The 19,573-nt window shown below is 35.2% G+C and overlaps 1 protein-coding gene across 2 annotated transcripts in view; it reads left to right on the plus strand.

The window, feature by feature from the left end:
* Nucleotides 1-19,573, plus strand: part of ADAMTS20 (ADAM metallopeptidase with thrombospondin type 1 motif 20) — a 96,410-nt gene that overhangs the window by 18,890 nt on the left and 57,947 nt on the right. Inside the window, exons 4-11 of one of the 2 annotated variants that reach the window (XM_082781352.1) lie at nt 332-594; nt 10,796-10,879; nt 11,588-11,712; nt 12,613-12,653; nt 12,976-13,081; nt 14,112-14,258; nt 14,899-15,040; nt 16,252-16,356. In XM_082781352.1, coding sequence (XP_082637478.1) covers nt 332-594; nt 10,796-10,879; nt 11,588-11,712; nt 12,613-12,653; nt 12,976-13,081; nt 14,112-14,258; nt 14,899-15,040; nt 16,252-16,356 — 1,013 coding nt within the window. The remainder of the gene's footprint in view (nt 1-331; nt 595-10,795; nt 10,880-11,587; nt 11,713-12,612; nt 12,654-12,975; nt 13,082-14,111; nt 14,259-14,898; nt 15,041-16,251; nt 16,357-19,573) is intronic. The other variant, XM_082781353.1, reaches the window with a different exon arrangement.

The raw sequence follows: 19,573 nt of genomic DNA on the forward strand, positions 1-19,573 counted from the left end.
CACTGCTTAGATTGTAGTACTTATCTCCTTCCAGCCCGCCTGTTTGGATTACACTGTGTTCCAGGAACAATAATACCACTGTCTAATTCTTAACCAACTTTCAACAATTAATTTGTATATGGAGAGAGTAAATGCTAATGTTCAAGATAGCTATTTTGATGTTCCTATTACAGCATTCCATGTTTAATTTATTTTTTTATTCTTGCACTGGTTTCATTGGAAGTAAGCTCATAATTCCAATTTTTCTTTGTCTATTTTAGGCAGAGTTTTATCTACATATTTTTAAATTTAAAAACTGCATTCTACATTAAATCTTTTTTTTGCTTTACAGAAAACAAGCTGAAAGAAAGCACTTTACTACATCCAGACTTCAACAATTTAAATGAAGAGAAAAATGTTTTACAGAAGTCCCCAAGTATAGAGTATGCTTTTAAAAATTTATCTTTAAAGGATGGTGGCAATAATCCACATTCCCGGAAAAAACGTTTTCTTTCTTACCCACGATACGTAGAAGTGATGGTTACAGCTGACACCAAAATGGTTCGTCACCATGGGCAGAATTTACAGCACTATATATTAACACTGATGTCAATAGTAAGTAAAACTGAAGTTCATAATTATCAGCAATTTGTTATTTCTGTTCTGGTGTTTTCTCTTTTGCAACTCCCCACTCTTCTGATTTGACTGAATTCGATATTGAAAGAAAGACTACGTAAGTAAAAAAATATAGGGCCCAAATTTCAGATTCTGCATGTTTCCAGCTTCATGCAGTAAGTGAAATGTGTAGGTGAAATACTCTGACCCATTTCCTGATTTGATGTTACATTAAAAGAATTGCTAAGCTTCAGTGAGTTAAACATACAGATTAATTACAGCAGACACAGAGGTTAAAAGGCATTGTGAAAAAATGCTTGATTATAGTAATCCTACTTTTTCAAGTAACTTCAAATTAATATGGGTCAGATTTTGAGTTGACATTTGGTTCAAGGAAGAATTCAACACAGAAAGAGCTCAACTAAAAGTCACCTCTTATATTGGTTCAGAACTCAATACAACATGATCTGTAAAATCGAAATGTTTATTATGACATCCATTGAACTGTTTTTCATTAAAACCTGTGCTAAAATATTCTCTGTAATTTGTGTCCAAATCTCTAGATTTGTATCCTTACATAAATTAAACTTCTTCAGTAGATGAAAGCTGCATGTTTTTGTTGCAAATGAAGCTTGTAAATGAAGATACCTACACTTAGGTTTCTGTGGAGGTATCTGGTTTAAATAAGTGAGCTCTTCACTTGACCAGTTATAGACATCTACTTTGGATGAACAGAATAGCTCAGTAGTTTCCACTGAGCTTAACTAATTGGCACTGGATACTTCTGCAAAACAAATTAAGATGCCATAGGATATCCACCTTGGCCCCAGCTGCTGCTTCACAAAGGCGTGCAGGTCTCGTGTAGCCTGTGTTATGCCTGCTAGTTCTTTGCAGGTGTAAAATATCTTAAAGCATCTGAAATGACACTAGATACAGGTAGGTAGGCAAATGAACCAAGTTCTTCTCACCGTCATGACCAGCTGACAGAGGTGCTGTCACCTCTTACACCGATGTAGGCATCAAAGTTTAGAAGCCTTAATGTGCCACATTGATTTTTACACAGAAAAACTGTATATAATTTTAAAGAATTATGAGGGTGGGAAAAGGGGATTTTCAGACTGTAAAATTTGTGTTTTCTCCCAGTTGTGCACCTCACAATGAAACTACAGCAGCACTATAATCTCTTGTTAAATGCTGCCTTCATCCTGTGTGGTTGCACAGTTTGTCTCTGTGTCTTACAAAGAAAACTGCGTTTTTGAAGTTTGGCTAACATCTGTACCATGCTTAAATATTATTTTATTTTTTTTTGTAGAGCTTCTTATGTAATTTCAGAACTCTGCTATAATTACACAAGAGTTAGATGGAATTTTCTCTGACCGTTTTATAAGAATTATGAAAATTAAATGTATGCTGAATCTCATTTCAGGTTTTTAATAATTTGATATAGTCTTTGATTTTTTTAGACAAGTAATGCTGTGAAGGTCTGAAAGGTCATGTCTGACCAAAAAAAAAAAAATCACCTTTGGAAGATGTTTCTCCTCTTTAGCTTACAGTACAAATTTGTTTGAAAATCATTTGGAAACAGTCAGTCCCAAAGATGTCATTATTAGAAAAACTTTTTAATACAGAGTTATACTTCAAATCAAAATGAAGTAGTCAAAACATTATTTTAAAATAGAATCTGTTTTTTCTACAAAACCTACAGTTCGATAAAATGATAGATATAATTTTTGTTTAGAACAAACACAGTTCCTGCATCTGTAGAGATCATTCATTCAACCACTGTGCCTTATGTTTGTTTCCTGTCTTTTCACTCACATAATTGGACTTCTACTAACTAAATGGGGTATTCACAGTATAACTGCTTCTAGAGAGCCTATATACACTGTTTTTAAGAGTAACATTTAACATATACGTGATGAATGAAGCAACACCAGTTCTTTGCTATAAATCTTGTGACTTCATTCTTGCATGCATCTGTCAATACCGTAAAACTAGGGCTTAGGTAACTTATTGCTGTCTTTGAGGTAATGGCACACAACAAAAAGGCACCTTTAATGTGAATTTAATATCTTTATCTATTACGGTTTTCAGTAAGATGTATAACTAGCATCTTTTGGCAGCTATTAGTCCACATGCACATCTGCTAGTTCTGAAGGCAATCTTGAAACAGAAGCTTGTTTAAATCTTTGTGTAGAAATACTTAGTATAAGTATTGTAATGTATAAATGCAATAATTCTTGGAAATACATAATTGGACCCTAGTTCTGAAAATCTTTCTTCACTGTCTAGTTAATTTTTCCCCCAAGAGTACATATCCCAGCTTAATGTCCTCTACTTCTTTAAGCATTTCAAATAGTCGTAGAATTATTGAGTAATATAAGTTGTAAGGAACCTCTGGAAGGTCATCTGGCCTAACCCTCTACACACATACATGTTGCTTTGTCAAACAAATCCAATATATGCATATGAAGATAGTATCTTCACTATCATTTCTTCCTTCTCATGCCCCAGCATACTTATGCTTCAATAAGCTAGTAATAAATGTGGAGAATAGGAAAACAAGTAACTACCACTCGTTGCTATGTAATCTATATCAGAATTCATCAGTATGCAAGTGGGTATTTTCTTGATGAACTGCCTATTCCTGTTTGAAATAGAACCCTTATTAGTCTTATTTCATTACCCACAAAGGGAAGAAATGAAACTATTAAACTTTATCCTTTCTACTATTATACAGATAGCTTTGATTATTAAACTTAACTGGTACTTGTGTCTGGTCAAGCAATGTCTACTGTTACAGGAAATTGGCAGGTTGCTGGCATTTCAAATGAATCAAGCATTATATTTTGCTCTTATCATTCTGAAACTTCTAAGGATATCCAGTTTTGGCTTGGATTTTAAAGAAACCTAAAGTTTAAGCGTATAAATCCCATTAAATTTTAATGAAACTTAGATATCTAGCTCCCAGAAGAACCTTTGAGATGCTGGCCCATTTTTCTTCCTTTTTTTTTTTTTTTTTTTTTTTTCTTATTTTAAACATCAACAAAACCAGAAGAGTAAACTCGCTGCTATAGAATACTCTTTCTTTTTATGGGTGGAAAATAAGAACCAAAATATACTGCTAAATATTTTTAGGGTTTTAAGTGTCTTGTCACTCATCCAATTCAACCTGAAAAGGCTTAACTCTCAGCATGTGAGTAATCCCATTGAACTGAAACTGGAATGCATTTAAACTGGAATGAGTATTCATAGTATTTACTCTGTCTTGGAAATGCTTTTTACTACTGGTTGAAGGATGGATTTGAAAAGTACAAAGAATAGCTTTGCCATGGAAAGGCTTAGGACTTTATCAAAACTTTTTATAATGAAATACAATAAACAGTGGCATTATTTAATGTGAAATGATTAATAAAAAAATCTGCATTCACTTAACTCTCCATGTTCCTTCTTGTTCTTCTGAATGTTGCATCAACATAGCAGGTTCTGTCTTAATAGATTCTGTGGCTGGAAGACTCTGTCTTAGGCAGTTAGGTTGCAGCAGTTCAGAGTTCCTAACAGTAAAGTGAGATCTTAGAAAACAATTGAGATAATTGATTAAAATTCATTAAAACACTGGAGTTTACTATAAAAACACCAGAGACTTGTCACATCTGGTTCCATAATACCTTTTGTGGCACCATCCCTTTCTCGATCATGCACCTTAGTACTGACCCTTTTAAAAAAATTTACAGTTTAAATAGTTATTTTGGAGACTTCTTAGTCTATTATTAGTCTGCTTGCAGCAAGACCTGTGTAATCTCGCCTTTCTGAAAAGAAAATGTGACATGTAAAAACCACCTGGGGTACGGCTCTGTTGGCCAGCTCCCATCGTGGACTTGGCTGCTTGTCTGCCCGTGAGTGCCAGGGCTGCAGTATGGCAGGAGGGCGGCCACGCATTCATGGAGAGGATTGAGACAGCATCAGTTTAGCTCATTTAACTTGCAGGGCTTTTGTGGAATCATAAAATCATATTATTCAATGGTAAAACAGGACCATTATTAAATGGTATTAAATCCTGGTATTTCTGTTTTCATCAAATTCCTAATGTAGACTGCACATCTCTTTGTGCAGGGAGGCTTTTACTCTTTATTGTTGTTTTCTTTGATCTGAATAAATCTGAAAGATTAAACAAACTGCCATTGATATACTACTGTCATTTTAATAACATTTTATGTCTACTATAATTTACTGAGATGTAAAATGTGAGGCACTGAGTAAGAGCTCTTAACAGCAAAAAAAAAAAAAAAAGCTTCTAGTTTAGCCTTGTTTATACCATTTTTCTCCCTTCTGACAGCATAGTGGCAGCATATCAGCAGCAGCATACACCCCAAAACATTTTCTGCGTGGAAAGAATCCATGCCTCAGCATGCTGCCCCCTTTCATTAAAAACCAGCTGAATGATTTTGTCCTAATATATACGGCATGCGTTTGAAGAATGTTTTTAGACTTTCGTAGCAGTCCATGCCATGCAACTGCTAACATTTCAGCTTTCCATAACAGCATGGGAAAATAACCAGATGCAGGCTAGCGTTTAGGAACAGCTAATGTTATTGAATCTAGCATACAGTCATTATTTTTAAAATAGGCAGTAGACTGAAATAAATTGTAGGTTAATCATATTACTTTTGTATGAGTTGGCATCTGAATGACAAAATACATTTCTGAGTTCAAAATCTTGTGATGAGTGTGTTTCTCTACTGCTGAAAGGCTTCTACACTTATTTTACTCTTCCTTTTCACTCAGACCAGTGTATTGCTATTAATGTTGCAGTAACATTCAGTGCTTTTTATCTTAAGATAAGTGAAATCTAGAAAGCCAGCACAGAGCCATTTGTTCTTGCTTAAGCTCATTCCCGTACAAACTATATCTTGACATACAGATATCTCTCTCTATAAAAACACTTTTTGTTTTCTTAACTGACAACCCTTACAGCTGTTCCAGCTCCAGGGTGCCTTTTACCAAATGCTGTAGTGCCTCATCGTGTAATACTGTATTTTGAGATCCATCAGGTAACAGAGAGATGGAAATTCTGCAGCACGTAAGCAAGCCCGTCTTTATGATTCACTGCTCTTAGTGCTCTTTACTACTATTGTGAGCTAGTGTTGTTATTGTTAATTAGATGTTTAGTAATTATTCCTTTAGTAAACTGAAAGAAACTACCTGAAAAGGTAATTTCACAGGGAAGGATGCTTTGACATCTGAGCCATACGTGTTGCTGTTTGATGTGATCTGATTATAGCCTTGATGTGTGTTTTCATTCAAAGACTGCAGCTGGTGATGACTTAGTTACCATTTGTCAAGTTTTTGCAGTATTAAGGGGATATCTTTGCAACTGTCTTAGTCCCCAAGTTACAGATAGGAAAGAGCCCAGGCATTCCTGACGGGGTGACTCACCCTTTAAAAGGGCTGTGTTCTTTCTGTTTGTTTTCATCAGAGCACAACAGGGAGTCTGCTGGAACCTCTGCTTGAATAACTCAGGGGATGGTAGATTGGCGAGAACGGTAGGAAATGGCAGGAAAAAATGGTTTCCCTGAGCTGTGTAGGTATATCTGTGCAAGTTTGCATGAGTTATTGCTACCAGTATTAGGTTCCTCCAAAGAAAACAACTTTGGATAGGAAAGGTGGAGGGAACAGAATAGGAGTAACACTGGCAGAAATAACACAGCTTTTTCTTATTCTCTCTCAGTGAAGCAATAAATGCTGTGATGACTTCTTTATCTCATGACTTCAGACAATTCTGGGGTCTTACGAAATATATGGCAGAATCAGGATATGACAATGGAAGAGGTGAAGGAGAAATCTCCCAGGTCCTGGATATCTCACATCCTTTCAGCACCACAATGATAAATAAGAGATTGTTGGAGCCTGCAGAAGACATGTGAGCTAAGAGCTGATATCATGTTTCTTTCAAGTGTTATGAATGTTTGTGTTCTCCTGCGATCATGGTTGCATGTAGCAGACAAGAAGAGAAAAAGAGGTCTTGTGATGCAGTATTCAGGGGAAAAAGATCTGAAGAAATTCAATTCTATTTAGATATATGACTTCTTTTCCAGCCTCTAGATGTACTTGCTCATATTCTAGCCCCTTTTCTGAACTTGACAGTTTGCAACAATTCACAGTTCCAGTGTTATGGACAGCTACAACAGGGACAGCAAGAGAAACTAAACTCTGCTGTGACAATGTCACTTCTAGTCACCTGCCAGCCACAGCTGAGGTGATGACATGATCTGACTTTAGTCTTTGGTGGGAATTTCTTGAAAATGAAAACTGTATCCTTCCGCTGAAGGATAACTACCTTCATTCTTGTGGTGTTTTTTTGTTTGTTTGTTTGTTTTTTTTGTTTGTTTGTTTTTGTTGTTTTGTTTTTTGTTTTTTCCTTTCTTTATTGTGTGGTCTGAGCTGTTGTACAGTGATGTAGGTGCCCATAGCAAGAGTCTGAAAAATCTCTTGAAAGTTAATTCCCTTTATCTTGACTGTTATCTCCCTCTTTTGTGAAGCCTGGATTTAGATCGCTATAATGCAAGTGGATCTGGAAATTGTAAAGAAATGGTGTGTTCTGTCAAATTCCTATCCCATTTCATCATCCTTTTTTATGAATGCTTCCAATAAGAAAGCATTGAAAGACGTGTCCCTAGAATACGGGGGCTAGGAGTGCTTATCCCTGTACTTCTTACAGTAAAACAAGAAATAATATCATATTCCAGGACTTTGGTATTTCTGCATTGATCTATCATTTCAAGTCTCAGCTGATAATTTTAGCCTGTATAGTTCCATAGGTAAATCTTTCGAGATTGGTTTGTTTTTAACTCTCAGGATTTTTCTTTTACCATCCTTTCAACCAGCTTGCAGGAAATACCATACATTGCTGGTAGGAGCATCTCATTACCAGCACAGAGTCTTGCTCCTTGATCTTTCTAAAGCAGTGACAGTAACAACTAAATGGTTGGAGGTCATGAAAGCACCCATGAGACAGAGGATCCGTACTTATGCTTTAGCATAGGGTTAATGAGAGCAGTGATAGATTACAAGTTTAGCAGGTGCTTATGTGTCTCCTTACAAGTGTAAGTACACCTCAGATTCTGGCAAGAACTGCTGGCCTCAGATATCTGAATGACAGGATTTCAGACCTCACCTGTGCTCTAAACAGAGGCAGCCAGTAGATAACTCAGATGTTGTTAAGGTCCTTGCAGATGTATGCCTTTCAGGTGTACAATGAGATATTCTTTTCTCTCATACTTGTCTGCTCATACATCTTCTCTGAGGTATGAGCAATTTACATTGGCTTTTGAAAAGTGCTTTTACTCAGATGTTTTACATGGATGTTGTGTCAACAGGCAGACAGGAAGGCACCTGGTTGGGTTTTGTGCTGGTTTCTTTGCATCTGTTGTTTTCAGATTTTGCTAGCAGATAACCTCAACAAACATGAGTTATACAACAGGAGCAGATTTTTCAGAAACCTGTTACTGTATCTGAGGAAGGATCCATGGACTACAATAAGAAACAAGAACAAGAAATGCCAAGTTTTAATTCCAAGAAAGCTCCAGTTTGGACTCCTTGCGCAAATCCTTCTTCTCACGTAGGACTAAAAATGAGCCTTCCTCTCGCATACCATAGTACTGGAGGCCTTTATGAAACCAAAGGGTAATGCTGCACTGAAAATTATGATAGTCCCAGTTTAGGCTCTTGTGATCTTGTTTCTCATCAGCTGAACCTAGTTAAACCCCATCCAGACCTCAATCACTTTGACTATATTACCTGAAATATATTCTTGTAGAACTGGACAAATCTTGTATCAGTATTTTTTGGTGTATCCACTGTCACTTTTGTGTTCTTGTATAGGTTTGTGCTGTAACAAATTCTCTGATTATGGTGTAAGTAGCTCTTACATCAGTTTAAGTGATAGGAGAGTCAGTCCTCAGGACAATTTTCTCCTTCTAGAGTGCATAAGCCAAAGAGTCTTGCAGGTCTCATCTCAGACTCCTCTCTGACAATATTTTGGAATGCTGTATCAACCAGTTTTCTGTTTCTTCTTTGCTGAAGAGAAGTAAAACTTGAAAGAGTTGGACTGGAATTAATCTCATACATCTGTTAGTTAGACATCTAGTCTCCCTCCATTGTTAAGTGGATGAAGAAATGAAATAATTTATTGTACTGTTTTGTTTGAAAATACATAAATCTAAATATGCCTCTTCAGATAGTCATGTCTAGATGACAGTTCATCTGTTCTTCTTCTCCATTAACTGTCCAGCGAGGTTAGGCAGATAGCTTAATGTTTGTTACAGGAGATGAATGTGATAATGGTGTTAGGTTATTTTAAGAGACAATTCATTTGGGAACGTAGCTAGGCTGTTTGTGATCGTTCACAAGAAGGTTAAATACAGAGAAATATCCTCACTAGGTTTATTGAAGTGGATCTCAAACTATAAAAAAAAAAAAAAAAGAATAAAAAACATTTGAGGCTGATAACTTGTGGTAGTTCAAAGGTAGTTTTGGTAGTAGTTAAATGGTAGTTTATTCCATTCAAACTCAGGTAACATCCTCTGTATAAATGCTTATTTTTAAATCTATAGTGCCTGAGCTCTACCTGTACAGGCACCTGTTCTTTCATAAAGGTCTTCTGAATGTTTCTGTTCCTAATTGAACTGTTCAGCATGTACTCGAGAGATGCTCCACAAAGTAATTGGACACTTGCTGGTTAGCAACCAAGGATGCAGTCCATATGGAAGGAAACAGGCAGATAGCTGGGCTTCTCTGAAATATGTTTTCCACATGGACTACAAGACTCAGCCTCCTCCCCTGATATTATAGAGTCCTCTATATCCGCCTTGTGTGCCAACAAAGGCATGAAGGACAGTGCTGCACATTGTACTCAATCCAGTGTACAGAAAGGGATGGTGTGAGTCATGGGGAGCCAGGGCTCTGTCAGTGCCAACTTTTAGCAGAATTACTTCGTCTCAGGTATGCAGGATTCACCGAAAGCAAGGCTGTGGTTTTGCAAGCTGTTTGAGCCAGTTCAAATGAAGGCTACCTTTGAAAGAAGCCTATTCTTCTGTACTGTTCCCTCCATCTGCACTTGTCTTGGAGAGGCTGCACCAGGAATGAGATCATGGTGATCAATATAATGTGATAGAAGAAAAAGGAAAGAAACAAAATACTGTTTTCAGCTACATCAGTTCCTTGATCCTGCTCCTTTTGTGGCCTTGCAGCCTTGGCACAAGCCAGAGGGGTGGAAGGTCAGGGCTTCTGTGTTTGGTGGCAGCTTTCATTTAGATAATGCTGTTATTCAACAACTGCTTTCAGCCAAATGGTGGAAACCATATGGATGGGTTCATATGGAAACAGTTGTTGAGAGTGAATAAAGATTTTTACTGCCTTTATGAAGAATAACTTACCAAATGGTTTAGTTTGGTGTATGGGAATATCTTACAGTTTTTACTCTCTGGGACAATATTATACAGAAAAATAATTGTTAGTTATGTAAGTATGAATAAATGAATGAATAAAGAAACCTTTGTGCAGTGTGTCATGGATGTTTTCAGTGCAGGCTTACAACTCAGTGCTGCCTCTATGAAAAGTAGAGGCAAAAATGTATTGGCTCAATGTCGCTCTCTGAAGCCTTCTAATATTTTAGGTATTAATTCTACAAATCATCTGTGTAAACCAGCTTATATCTATTGTGGTCCCAGTGGCATTACTCTTTTTCTGTCTTTGTTGTTTTATCAATAAATTCCAGGTCTTCAAGTGTGTAATAGGTGTACTTGCTATGCTAAGCTTGCCAACGTACTATCTAAGTGTTTGGAAATGAGTATGAAATTATAACTCTTTGGATATTTTAAAAATGCATTTTTAACATTTAGGAAAACGTTTGTAGGATAATTGCCTTCTAAGTGGAGAATAGTACTGGAAAACATCATGCATGTGTATTCTGACCTTCATGTGTGTAGTAAATGTGAGTTGTTCCGAGGCAGCATTTTAGGTTAAAGCTGGGCAGCTACTTCAGGTTCATTACCAAACCCTTGGGTAGAAAGGTACAGAAGGATGCCTGAGACATCTATTGTATAGAAACTAGATATTTTTTTGATAACTTGTTTGCATGTCAAAATGACATGATTTGTCAAATGAGTTTAATATTCTGATCTTCTCACTTCTTCCTCTTTAGGTTGCAGCAATCTATAAAGATTCGAGTATTGGAAATCTTATAAATATTGTTATTGTAAAGTTAATTGTAATCCACAATGAACAGGTAGGAAAGCTAAAATATTTATAGTAGAATTAAAAAAAAAAGCATTTTAATTCCAAACTTGAAAGTATTTTAAATACTTTTTTTTTTTTTTAATTTAACTCTATCATTTTATTCTAGAAAAGGGAGTGAATATTAAATATGCTGGTAAATGTGCTGGTAGCACAGTGCATATTTAATGAGTATATACAGAGGTTAACTGCAAAGCCTTTATTTAATGTGTTTATTTCACCATCTGTCTATAAGCACCTCCTGTTGACCTAAATGGGCTTAAATCAGATACTTTGTGAAAGCTTTTGACATAACTACTCATGCAAATATGAGTGGGAAAGGGCAACTTTTATAGAGGGTTTTGACTGCAAGTTTTCAGCAATAACAGCTGTAATATTTTAAATTTTAAGAAATACATATTTTTCAGAAATTAAGAAATACATATGTTTTCATATTTATCATTAATGTCTGCTACCCTATTTTTCTGAATCTATCACATGATTAAGAAAAGGGTTCTCATGAGTGGTGACTTTTAGCTAAGTTAAGATGCTGATTCTGCAAAAAAATCTGTGTGTGTGAGGTCCTATGTGGAGTCCTTCTGAGTTCCTTTCCACTCACAGTCATTGTTTTGAAGATTACAGGTACAATGGTCAAAATAATAAGTGCAAGTATGTGAATATTACAACCTTTTTTTTTGTTTCTTGGACATTTCTTGCTTAGGAAGGACCAGCTATCACTTTTAATGCAGCTACTACACTTCGTAATTTTTGCTTATGGCAGCAAGCACAAAACACTTTGGATGATGCTCACCCTTCTCATCATGATACTGCTGTTCTTATCACTAGGTATGGTATCTGAAATAGCCAGAATTACTCAGCTAGGTGAGACAAATGCTTCCATTTCTTTCTTACATCATCATTTTTAACTGTCACACGGACACTGTTAATAGTTAATTGGAATCAGTAAAGAATGTCTTGCATTCACCTAACCACAAATGATCAATACGTGAGCAATTAGTCTTACAGTGCTGTGTTGGTAATTAAGCATTTGACCAAACTTACGTTAAAGATAATGTAAATTATTTAGACCTGAAATTGTTACAAGGAAGCGAGTTCTTCAACCATTGAACACGTAAGTTGCATACAATGGAATCAGCTAAAGGATGCAGTGATGCAACTCTTTATAGCCCAGGCATAATTAGAACTGCCAAAAGCTTACAAATGGAAAATGTTAAAATATTAGTGTTGTACATTGATTTCCCCAGTGGAGGTTCTGACATTCATTCACTGAAGTATATTCTTTTTTTTTTTCCTTTTCATTAATTTTTTAGCTGGTGTTCAAATTGGACTCACTCCAGCACTTAAAACTCTTTGATATATGTCCTGAAATATGTTGTTATTTTAGCATCTGCTCCACTGCGTAAGGTATTTTCAAGTAGACTGGAATCTGCACGTTTTCAGCAGCATTTTATATGTGTGAACATAGTGGAGAAATAGCGTAGTATATCAGTCTTTATTCTTTGCAAGCTAGGTAGCAAGTAATACTGTGAGTGTTGTGTCATGAATATAAATTACTTCTTTCAGGAAGTAATAACAAGAATACAAATTGTTTGAATGGACTGCAAGACTGAAAATTGAAAATTGAGATTTGCAACTGCTGTAACTAATGTAGCAATAGTGAAATACTTTACATTGAAGTACTTTTTATTTGCTCCAGTAATTTCAAATACATTTTTTTCTTTCAAGGGAAGATATCTGCAGAGCTAGAGAGAAGTGCGATACTCTAGGTGAGTTATTCTTTTTTAATCAGTATGATCTTACAAGAGAAAATCTGTAAGAGAATTTTACTGTAGGAGATGCATGTAAACAGGAAAAAACAAACAAACAACAACAACAAAAAACAAACAAAAAAATTATGTAAAATTTAATTGAGAGACAAAAAAAAGTAATCTTTTCAATACTGTGATCTCAGGTGGAAGCTGGTTTAATGTAAATTTGGTTGCATAGTCATGCATGACTTTCAAGTCTTGCGCTTTAGTGTTCATTTATAGAATCATTCCTTAGTGAAAACTTGTTCTATTAAGCTTTTATAACAATTCAATTTTGCAGGTTTGGCAGAGCTAGGTACAATGTGTGACCCACTACGCAGCTGTTCAATAAGTGAAGAAAATGGATTAAGTGCTGCTTTTACTATAGCACATGAACTTGGACATGTGTAAGTACTTATTTCCCAGCGGGTAAATTTTTTTGTTTCCTTTTGAATACTACCAGTTTCCTGTGATGGGCTCTATTTTTCTAAGAGTGAGCAGTCTGCTACATCCTTTTAGAACAGTCATTGTCTTTGCCCTTTGCAAAGTCAGGTCTGCTAGCCACCTAGAGGTAGAGAATCCACGAGGTTTATAACCTGGCCACTTGCTAAATGTGGATGATTGGAGATACTGGCCATACAGCCATCTTCTGTCCTTTTGCTATATCAGCTGGTTGGGACAATGGGACAGGTATCATAAGTGTGAAACATAGCCCTGTTAACTCCACTTGCATTCTAGCCCTGAAAGGAATTTCAGGTAAGATATCTGTTAATATAACGCAGAAATATTCTTCCTTCTCTGTGATCCTTTCTGAATAAAATAGAGTAACACAGAGAAATGCTCTACATAGAAAAATAAGAGGAGATGACAGCATTTTATTTTATGAAGTGTACCTCATCAGTGATGGCAGAAGGATGCTATACTCTAGCTCCATGTGGTGGAGGTAACAAGGGCGTTACAGAGCTCAGTAGCTAGCTAGTTGATTTTCATAATCCTGGAAGTTCACTTATAGACATGCCATTTATCATATAATTTAAACTGAGTTATAAAGTATGGTAAAGTATTAGTTACATAAATATGATGTTGACGTGCTCTGCAGTTTGTTATTGAACAGTAAGAGTTACGATGTGAATGTTGGAGTAATCTGTTATGGTCAATCTGGATGTGACCTGTATATTCAGTTCAGTAGATGTGTATTTAAAATGCCATACTCCCAAAACACTGGGATTTTTCTGGTGAACTGAAGAATTATGCAATTGTAAAATTCTTACTGGATTCAGCATTATAGCCATAATGTCAGATAGCCATAATAAATGAGACCCATTACCATGCTGAGGCGTTTTCAAACTCAAAACTGGAGCTTTTGTTACTGTAAGAGAAGTGTATCAGGTAATTATTGCTGAATTTGTTTTGGAGTTTGTTTGTTTTGCTTTTTAGATTCAATGTGCCACATGATGACAGTTTTAAATGTAAAGAAGCTGGAATTAAACATCAATACCATGTGATGGCTCCAACTTTAAATTACCATACAAGTCCATGGACCTGGTCAAAATGCAGTCAAAAATACATCACAGAATTTCTTGAGTAAGTACCAGTATAAATGCTGTGCACTTTTGTTTTCTATTTTGTGTCAATCTGAAAAGCATTTTAAAAGTATTGCTGAAGTACCACTTTTGTGTTGTTGTTGGCTTTAACAACTGACTTGTAGGGCCTCAATCCTCCAGAAATGACAAGCATTTAACTGTTTGGATGATGATTACTTCCATGGTCTCAGTAAAGTTACACTCGAAATGTAAAGCTAAGAGCACATTTTAATTTAATTTTTTTAATATCATGGCCTTGATTATTGAAAAACTCTTTAGTATGATTCTAATAGTCAGGCACGCTTTATTTTAGAAGTTTATATTTCAAAAATATTAAGTGATGGATATAATTTTAGTCAGTAACATTTTTTCTTGTCAGATTGTAAAAATAAGAAATGACAGTCAGAAAACAAAGACCCTAAGCTATGTTTGGTGGATATAACATATAATCCAGTAAGGAAAAATCAAGTGACCTAGTTTATTTTATTAATTACAATTAATTTAGTTCTTTATATAATCAAGTGTGTGTGCAAACCCATAATTGCATTAAGATATGCATACATGTATGTAAGCAGTGTATTAATATGCTTCCAATTAATTAGGAATGATTAAATCACATTTTGTTCCTGTTTGTACAACAGTACTGGTTATGGTGAATGTCTTCTAGACAAACCTAGTGGAAGAATATATGATCTTTCCTCTCAGCTGCCTGGATCGATGTATGATGTCAATAAGCAGTGTGAGCTTATGTTTGGTCTTGGGTCACAAGTCTGCCCCTATCTGGTGAGTGAACAATGCACAGACTCATGCTTAATAGGTACTAAAAACTGCGGAGAGGTAGGCTTAAAAATGAAATCTCAGTCATTCAATTTTTGGAATAATTTTATTCTGAAATGTGTCAAAGTGCAAATTCTGTTCTGCTGAAGGGAAATTGTTCAGTGGAAAGCGTTTTCACATTGTAAACACTATATTACATTAACAGATTTCTTACCTGATTTAAGTACTTTTATAAATTTATAACTTTAAAATTTATATTTTAATTGAAATATTTGCTTCAAATGTTTGGTCCAAAATGCAGATTCCCTCTACTTTGTCAAGTATTTCCGTACATGTTAGAGTGTACAGTTTATGTACTTAACCAAAAATTCTTTGAAGCAAAATTGGGATCTGGAAAGAAAATAATAATGTAAAGAATTGAGTAGATAAAGACTGAAACTTCAGTTGCATTTTGAAAACTTAATGTGGCCCGTTTGCCAGTACAATGCATAATGACAAATATAGTGTTATGACTTCATTTGATTCTGTCAAGATGTCACACAGAGTTAGATTATGGACCAACTTGTTCAATACCTGTACTTGTATTGCATTGCTTGTTGGAGCTGTTTAGAGGAGACAATTTAAGATCAGATTCTGACTGAATTAAGTGAACCTGTTGTTGAAGTAGTGTTGTTTAGGAAGAGTCAGTCTTTATGGGATTATTATAGAAAAGTAAAGAGGAATTCAAAGACCTAGGGATGGTTACTGAAGACTGCTTTGTAAATTCAGTAAAACGTAAATGGTATTTATCCTTTAAGAGTCTTTTTAGCAATCTGTAAAGAAGGTTTTCTTCTTAATATTCTGGCCAGCGATTTTTAAAAAATAATTCCAATTAGTGTCTTTATCTGAATATTATTCTCAAACTGTGCTGCACAGTATCAACCATAATCTTGTACATGCTTTTTTTAAATTAAATCATCTACTGAATTAGAAAATAAAGTCATCTATTATTTCTGATTAGGTCTGTTTCAAATTTTCCACATTACTGCCTAGTGTTACATAAAATCCATTTTTTGGAGGGTGAGGGAGGAATTATGTGTAAAAACTAATAGTACTGGTAGTAAAAATTAAACCAATATATTATGAGAAAAACAATGCAAATATCCCATCTGATATCTGAGGTGGTGTTACAGGTACAACAAAGGTAATCTTGTTTTTTTGTTGTTGTTTTGTTTAAGAAACAATGCAAACGCTTATGGTGCACAAGCACAGAAGGAGTTCACAAGGGATGTCGTACTCAGCACATGCCGTTGGCTGATGGAACGGTGTGTGGTGTGGGAATGGTAAGCCTTTGTTTTTCAGAGCTTGCATATGGCAAAGTCATTGATGGAAACCAAACATCCCAAAAGCATATTCCCCCAATTTCTCTAGTTGAGGCTGTTTCACTGAGCCAGAACTAATTAAGTATGAGTGATTTAGGTATAGGAGTACACTTTTTTCGAAAAAAAGAGTTTGTATTAGACTCGTGGCTTTAGTAGATATTTGTGTATTACATTTGTTTCAGACAAAATGTGAAAGCACATATCAGTACCTTTTCATCTATTCCAGTAAGTACCTTAACCACACATAACTCATATTCTGCTTTGCCTACTGTAGATACTTGATGCTAAATTCAAGATACTTGGATCTGTTCAGGGCTAAAAAACAGAACTTCTCATCCGTTTACACCATAAAGTGTTTTATTTGACCTGGCTGTATGAGAGACAGATTGCATTAAATGAAGAAATAAGAAGGAAGAAATAGAAGCTGGACTTCCTATACTCTGCTTGTAGGTTTATTTCATAAAGCGTGTTTAGAGGATGAGAGAGCAGCTCACTACTTTGTCATATGGCAGATTATTGTGTTTTTTTTGAACGTAGATCTTGATCTGTATCCTCTGAGAACATAGCCTGCCTTGGTCTTGGCAGGGGGGTCATGAATAGCTAGTTACTAGATACAGTCACGGCACTTAAAATACCATGATAGAAACAGAAGTACTGGTGGATGGTAGTTGAATCCAGTGTTAACAATGAGGATTTGAGGGTCTTAGTTTTGGATTTGCATGTAGCTTGGGATGTGAACAGAAATAAGATGCTCGATTTCTTTGCTGATCTAGTCTTTGGCTTCTCCCTGTCTCAGTTCACTACCAGCAAACAAAAATATTTTCTCACCCATCAAGGGACTGTGAAAATAAATATTTAAATATTTCAGAGATTTTGACATGCTCGGAAATGACAGTGTTTATCTTAAGTCTGGCAGGTTTATTATGCTGAACTGTTTGTAATAGTAGTGTGCTTTGCCAGCTTCAGGGGCTGTGGAAGCAATGTTAATTTTTATCTTTTAATAGTTTTATACATTCAAAGATGTTTTTAAAAATTCTGGTCTAATTTCTATGTGTAATAAAGTATATTTTATTCAGTCATTATTAAATTTCCCCCAATAACTTTTAATCTTTAAAGATTGCTTATTTATTTGTTTGTTTCTTCAGTATTTGATAAGACATAAGAAGTGAGAAGTTTGAAAATACTGTCCTAAAGGTTAATAATTTAATGGGTAAACTGTGTCTCAGAAATTTCTTTTCTCTTGCAAAATTAGGAAAAGTTATTTGAAGGTTGCTATGGAAGCTTTGCTTGTTTACAGCTGATGATATAACATGGTATATAACATTAAATCCATTTTTCAGTCAGTGATTGATCAGAAAGGAAGTTCATAATTTATATAAACTTCATATGTAACATTTAATTCAATTGACTCTAATTTGCCAACATCAGAGCACTTCTTTTATATAAGAATACAAAAATCTATTTTATGCTATTTTATGCAATTACTGCAGTGAAACCAAACAGTTTTCTCTAGGTGAAGAGCTAATTTTCTTCAGCTTCTCAGTTTTCTCTAAGTGAAGAGCTAATTACAGTCATTACCTCTGAAAGATGTGAGAAAGAGTAGCAATTAATCTGACAAATTGTCATCTGTTTCTATCTAAGGGACAGTTCCTTTCAAGCTCAGTGGGTGAGTTTCTTTTGATTTTAGTGAGATTGTGACTAGTGACTGGTGACATGGTGACTAGTAACTGTAACTAGTATTTGTGAGCACGCTTAATACATTTATATTTGGTGCTTGTAGCATTTTTGCTGTGACAAATACAAAAAGATCTATTTAAGGCATTTGCAGTTTATTTTATTTGCAGTTTATTTTATTTGCATTTTAAGCTTAGATTTGACACATGAGTTCACTTTCACAGTAATTTTTTGTTTTTCTTCAATTTGTGTCTGATTAGTGGATCTTGCTTTATGGAGTGCTCTATAACAGTCCATACTTTATGTCTGTACTTTCCCAAAATATAAGAAGGTATCAGAGACTCTCAAGAGAATGAGCAAACTGCTCTTTCTGAGCTCAGTGGAATACCTTCTTGCCATATGCAACCTGTCAGCATGCAAGCTTTTTGAAAGAGATTTTTTTAGGACGTGCACTCACCTGTAGAGCTCAGTGACTTCCTAATTTATGTAGTATTGGTAATAGGTACAGGTAAGATTTTCTTGTACAACTAAAAGGAAAACTCAGCCTAACTTACTTCAGGGTCTTAGTAGAGAATAAAGAAAATATTTTCTTGGTTATTTGAGATATTCCTGTATTAATTCCATAGTTTTAATATTATTAATTATTGAGAATTCATATTACAAAAATAGAAACCATTTACTACAATTTGATGTCTAGTAAAACTAATTTGATTTGATCAAACTGTACTTTGTTCATCCTAGAGTTATCTTTAAAAATGAATTGTTCTTACTTGCTAGGCTTCTACCAAAGGTTGAAAATTTCTCTCTTCATCCTCCTCTTTATACATTCTGATTACTTAGATTTGACAGCAGCCTGTATGTAGCAATTCTTCTGGCTCTGAGAATGGTTTCTCACTCCATTGATACTCATGTATCAATTACATCACTTCAGGTGTTTTTCTTTGCTTTTTTGACTTCAAAGAGATCTGTAGGAAGTCTAAGCTTCTGCCAGGTTCTAACATCACACAGAACTTCTGAACTTCCCTGAAGCAGATGATGCAGTCTTTAAAGTCTTTGGCCTAATTGGTATTTCAGAGAGAAAATAATTGTAAATATATCTTCACATGCTGTATGTGAACATTGACGAATTTTGCAGTGATTAATTTCTGCAGACCATGGGAATACAGTAGTCATTGCTTGAAAATGTTTCTGGTGTGTTTTGTTGTTGTTTTTTTTTTTTGTGAGAGACATCCAAAGATCTCTCATTCTCTTCATTCCTGGATTGGCTTCCTAAAGGCAATAATATATACAACCATAACATATAGTTATTATTTAAATTTTGTGTTTAGTTAAATGTTATTTTTATTGTGTATTGAGGCACAATGATATGAAAACTATTATATGGTTAGTGCTTTTTTGTCTTGTCTCTGTAATCAAGTTACCATGGTTATGCTGTATTACTAGTCTGATGTAGGCTGCTCACTGGATGCCACAATGAATTTAGTATATCACAGAATCATTTGTC

Source organism: Aythya marila, assembly GCF_965140915.1.
Source record: "Aythya marila genome assembly, chromosome: 1".
Classification (NCBI taxonomy): domain Eukaryota; kingdom Metazoa; phylum Chordata; class Aves; order Anseriformes; family Anatidae; genus Aythya; species Aythya marila.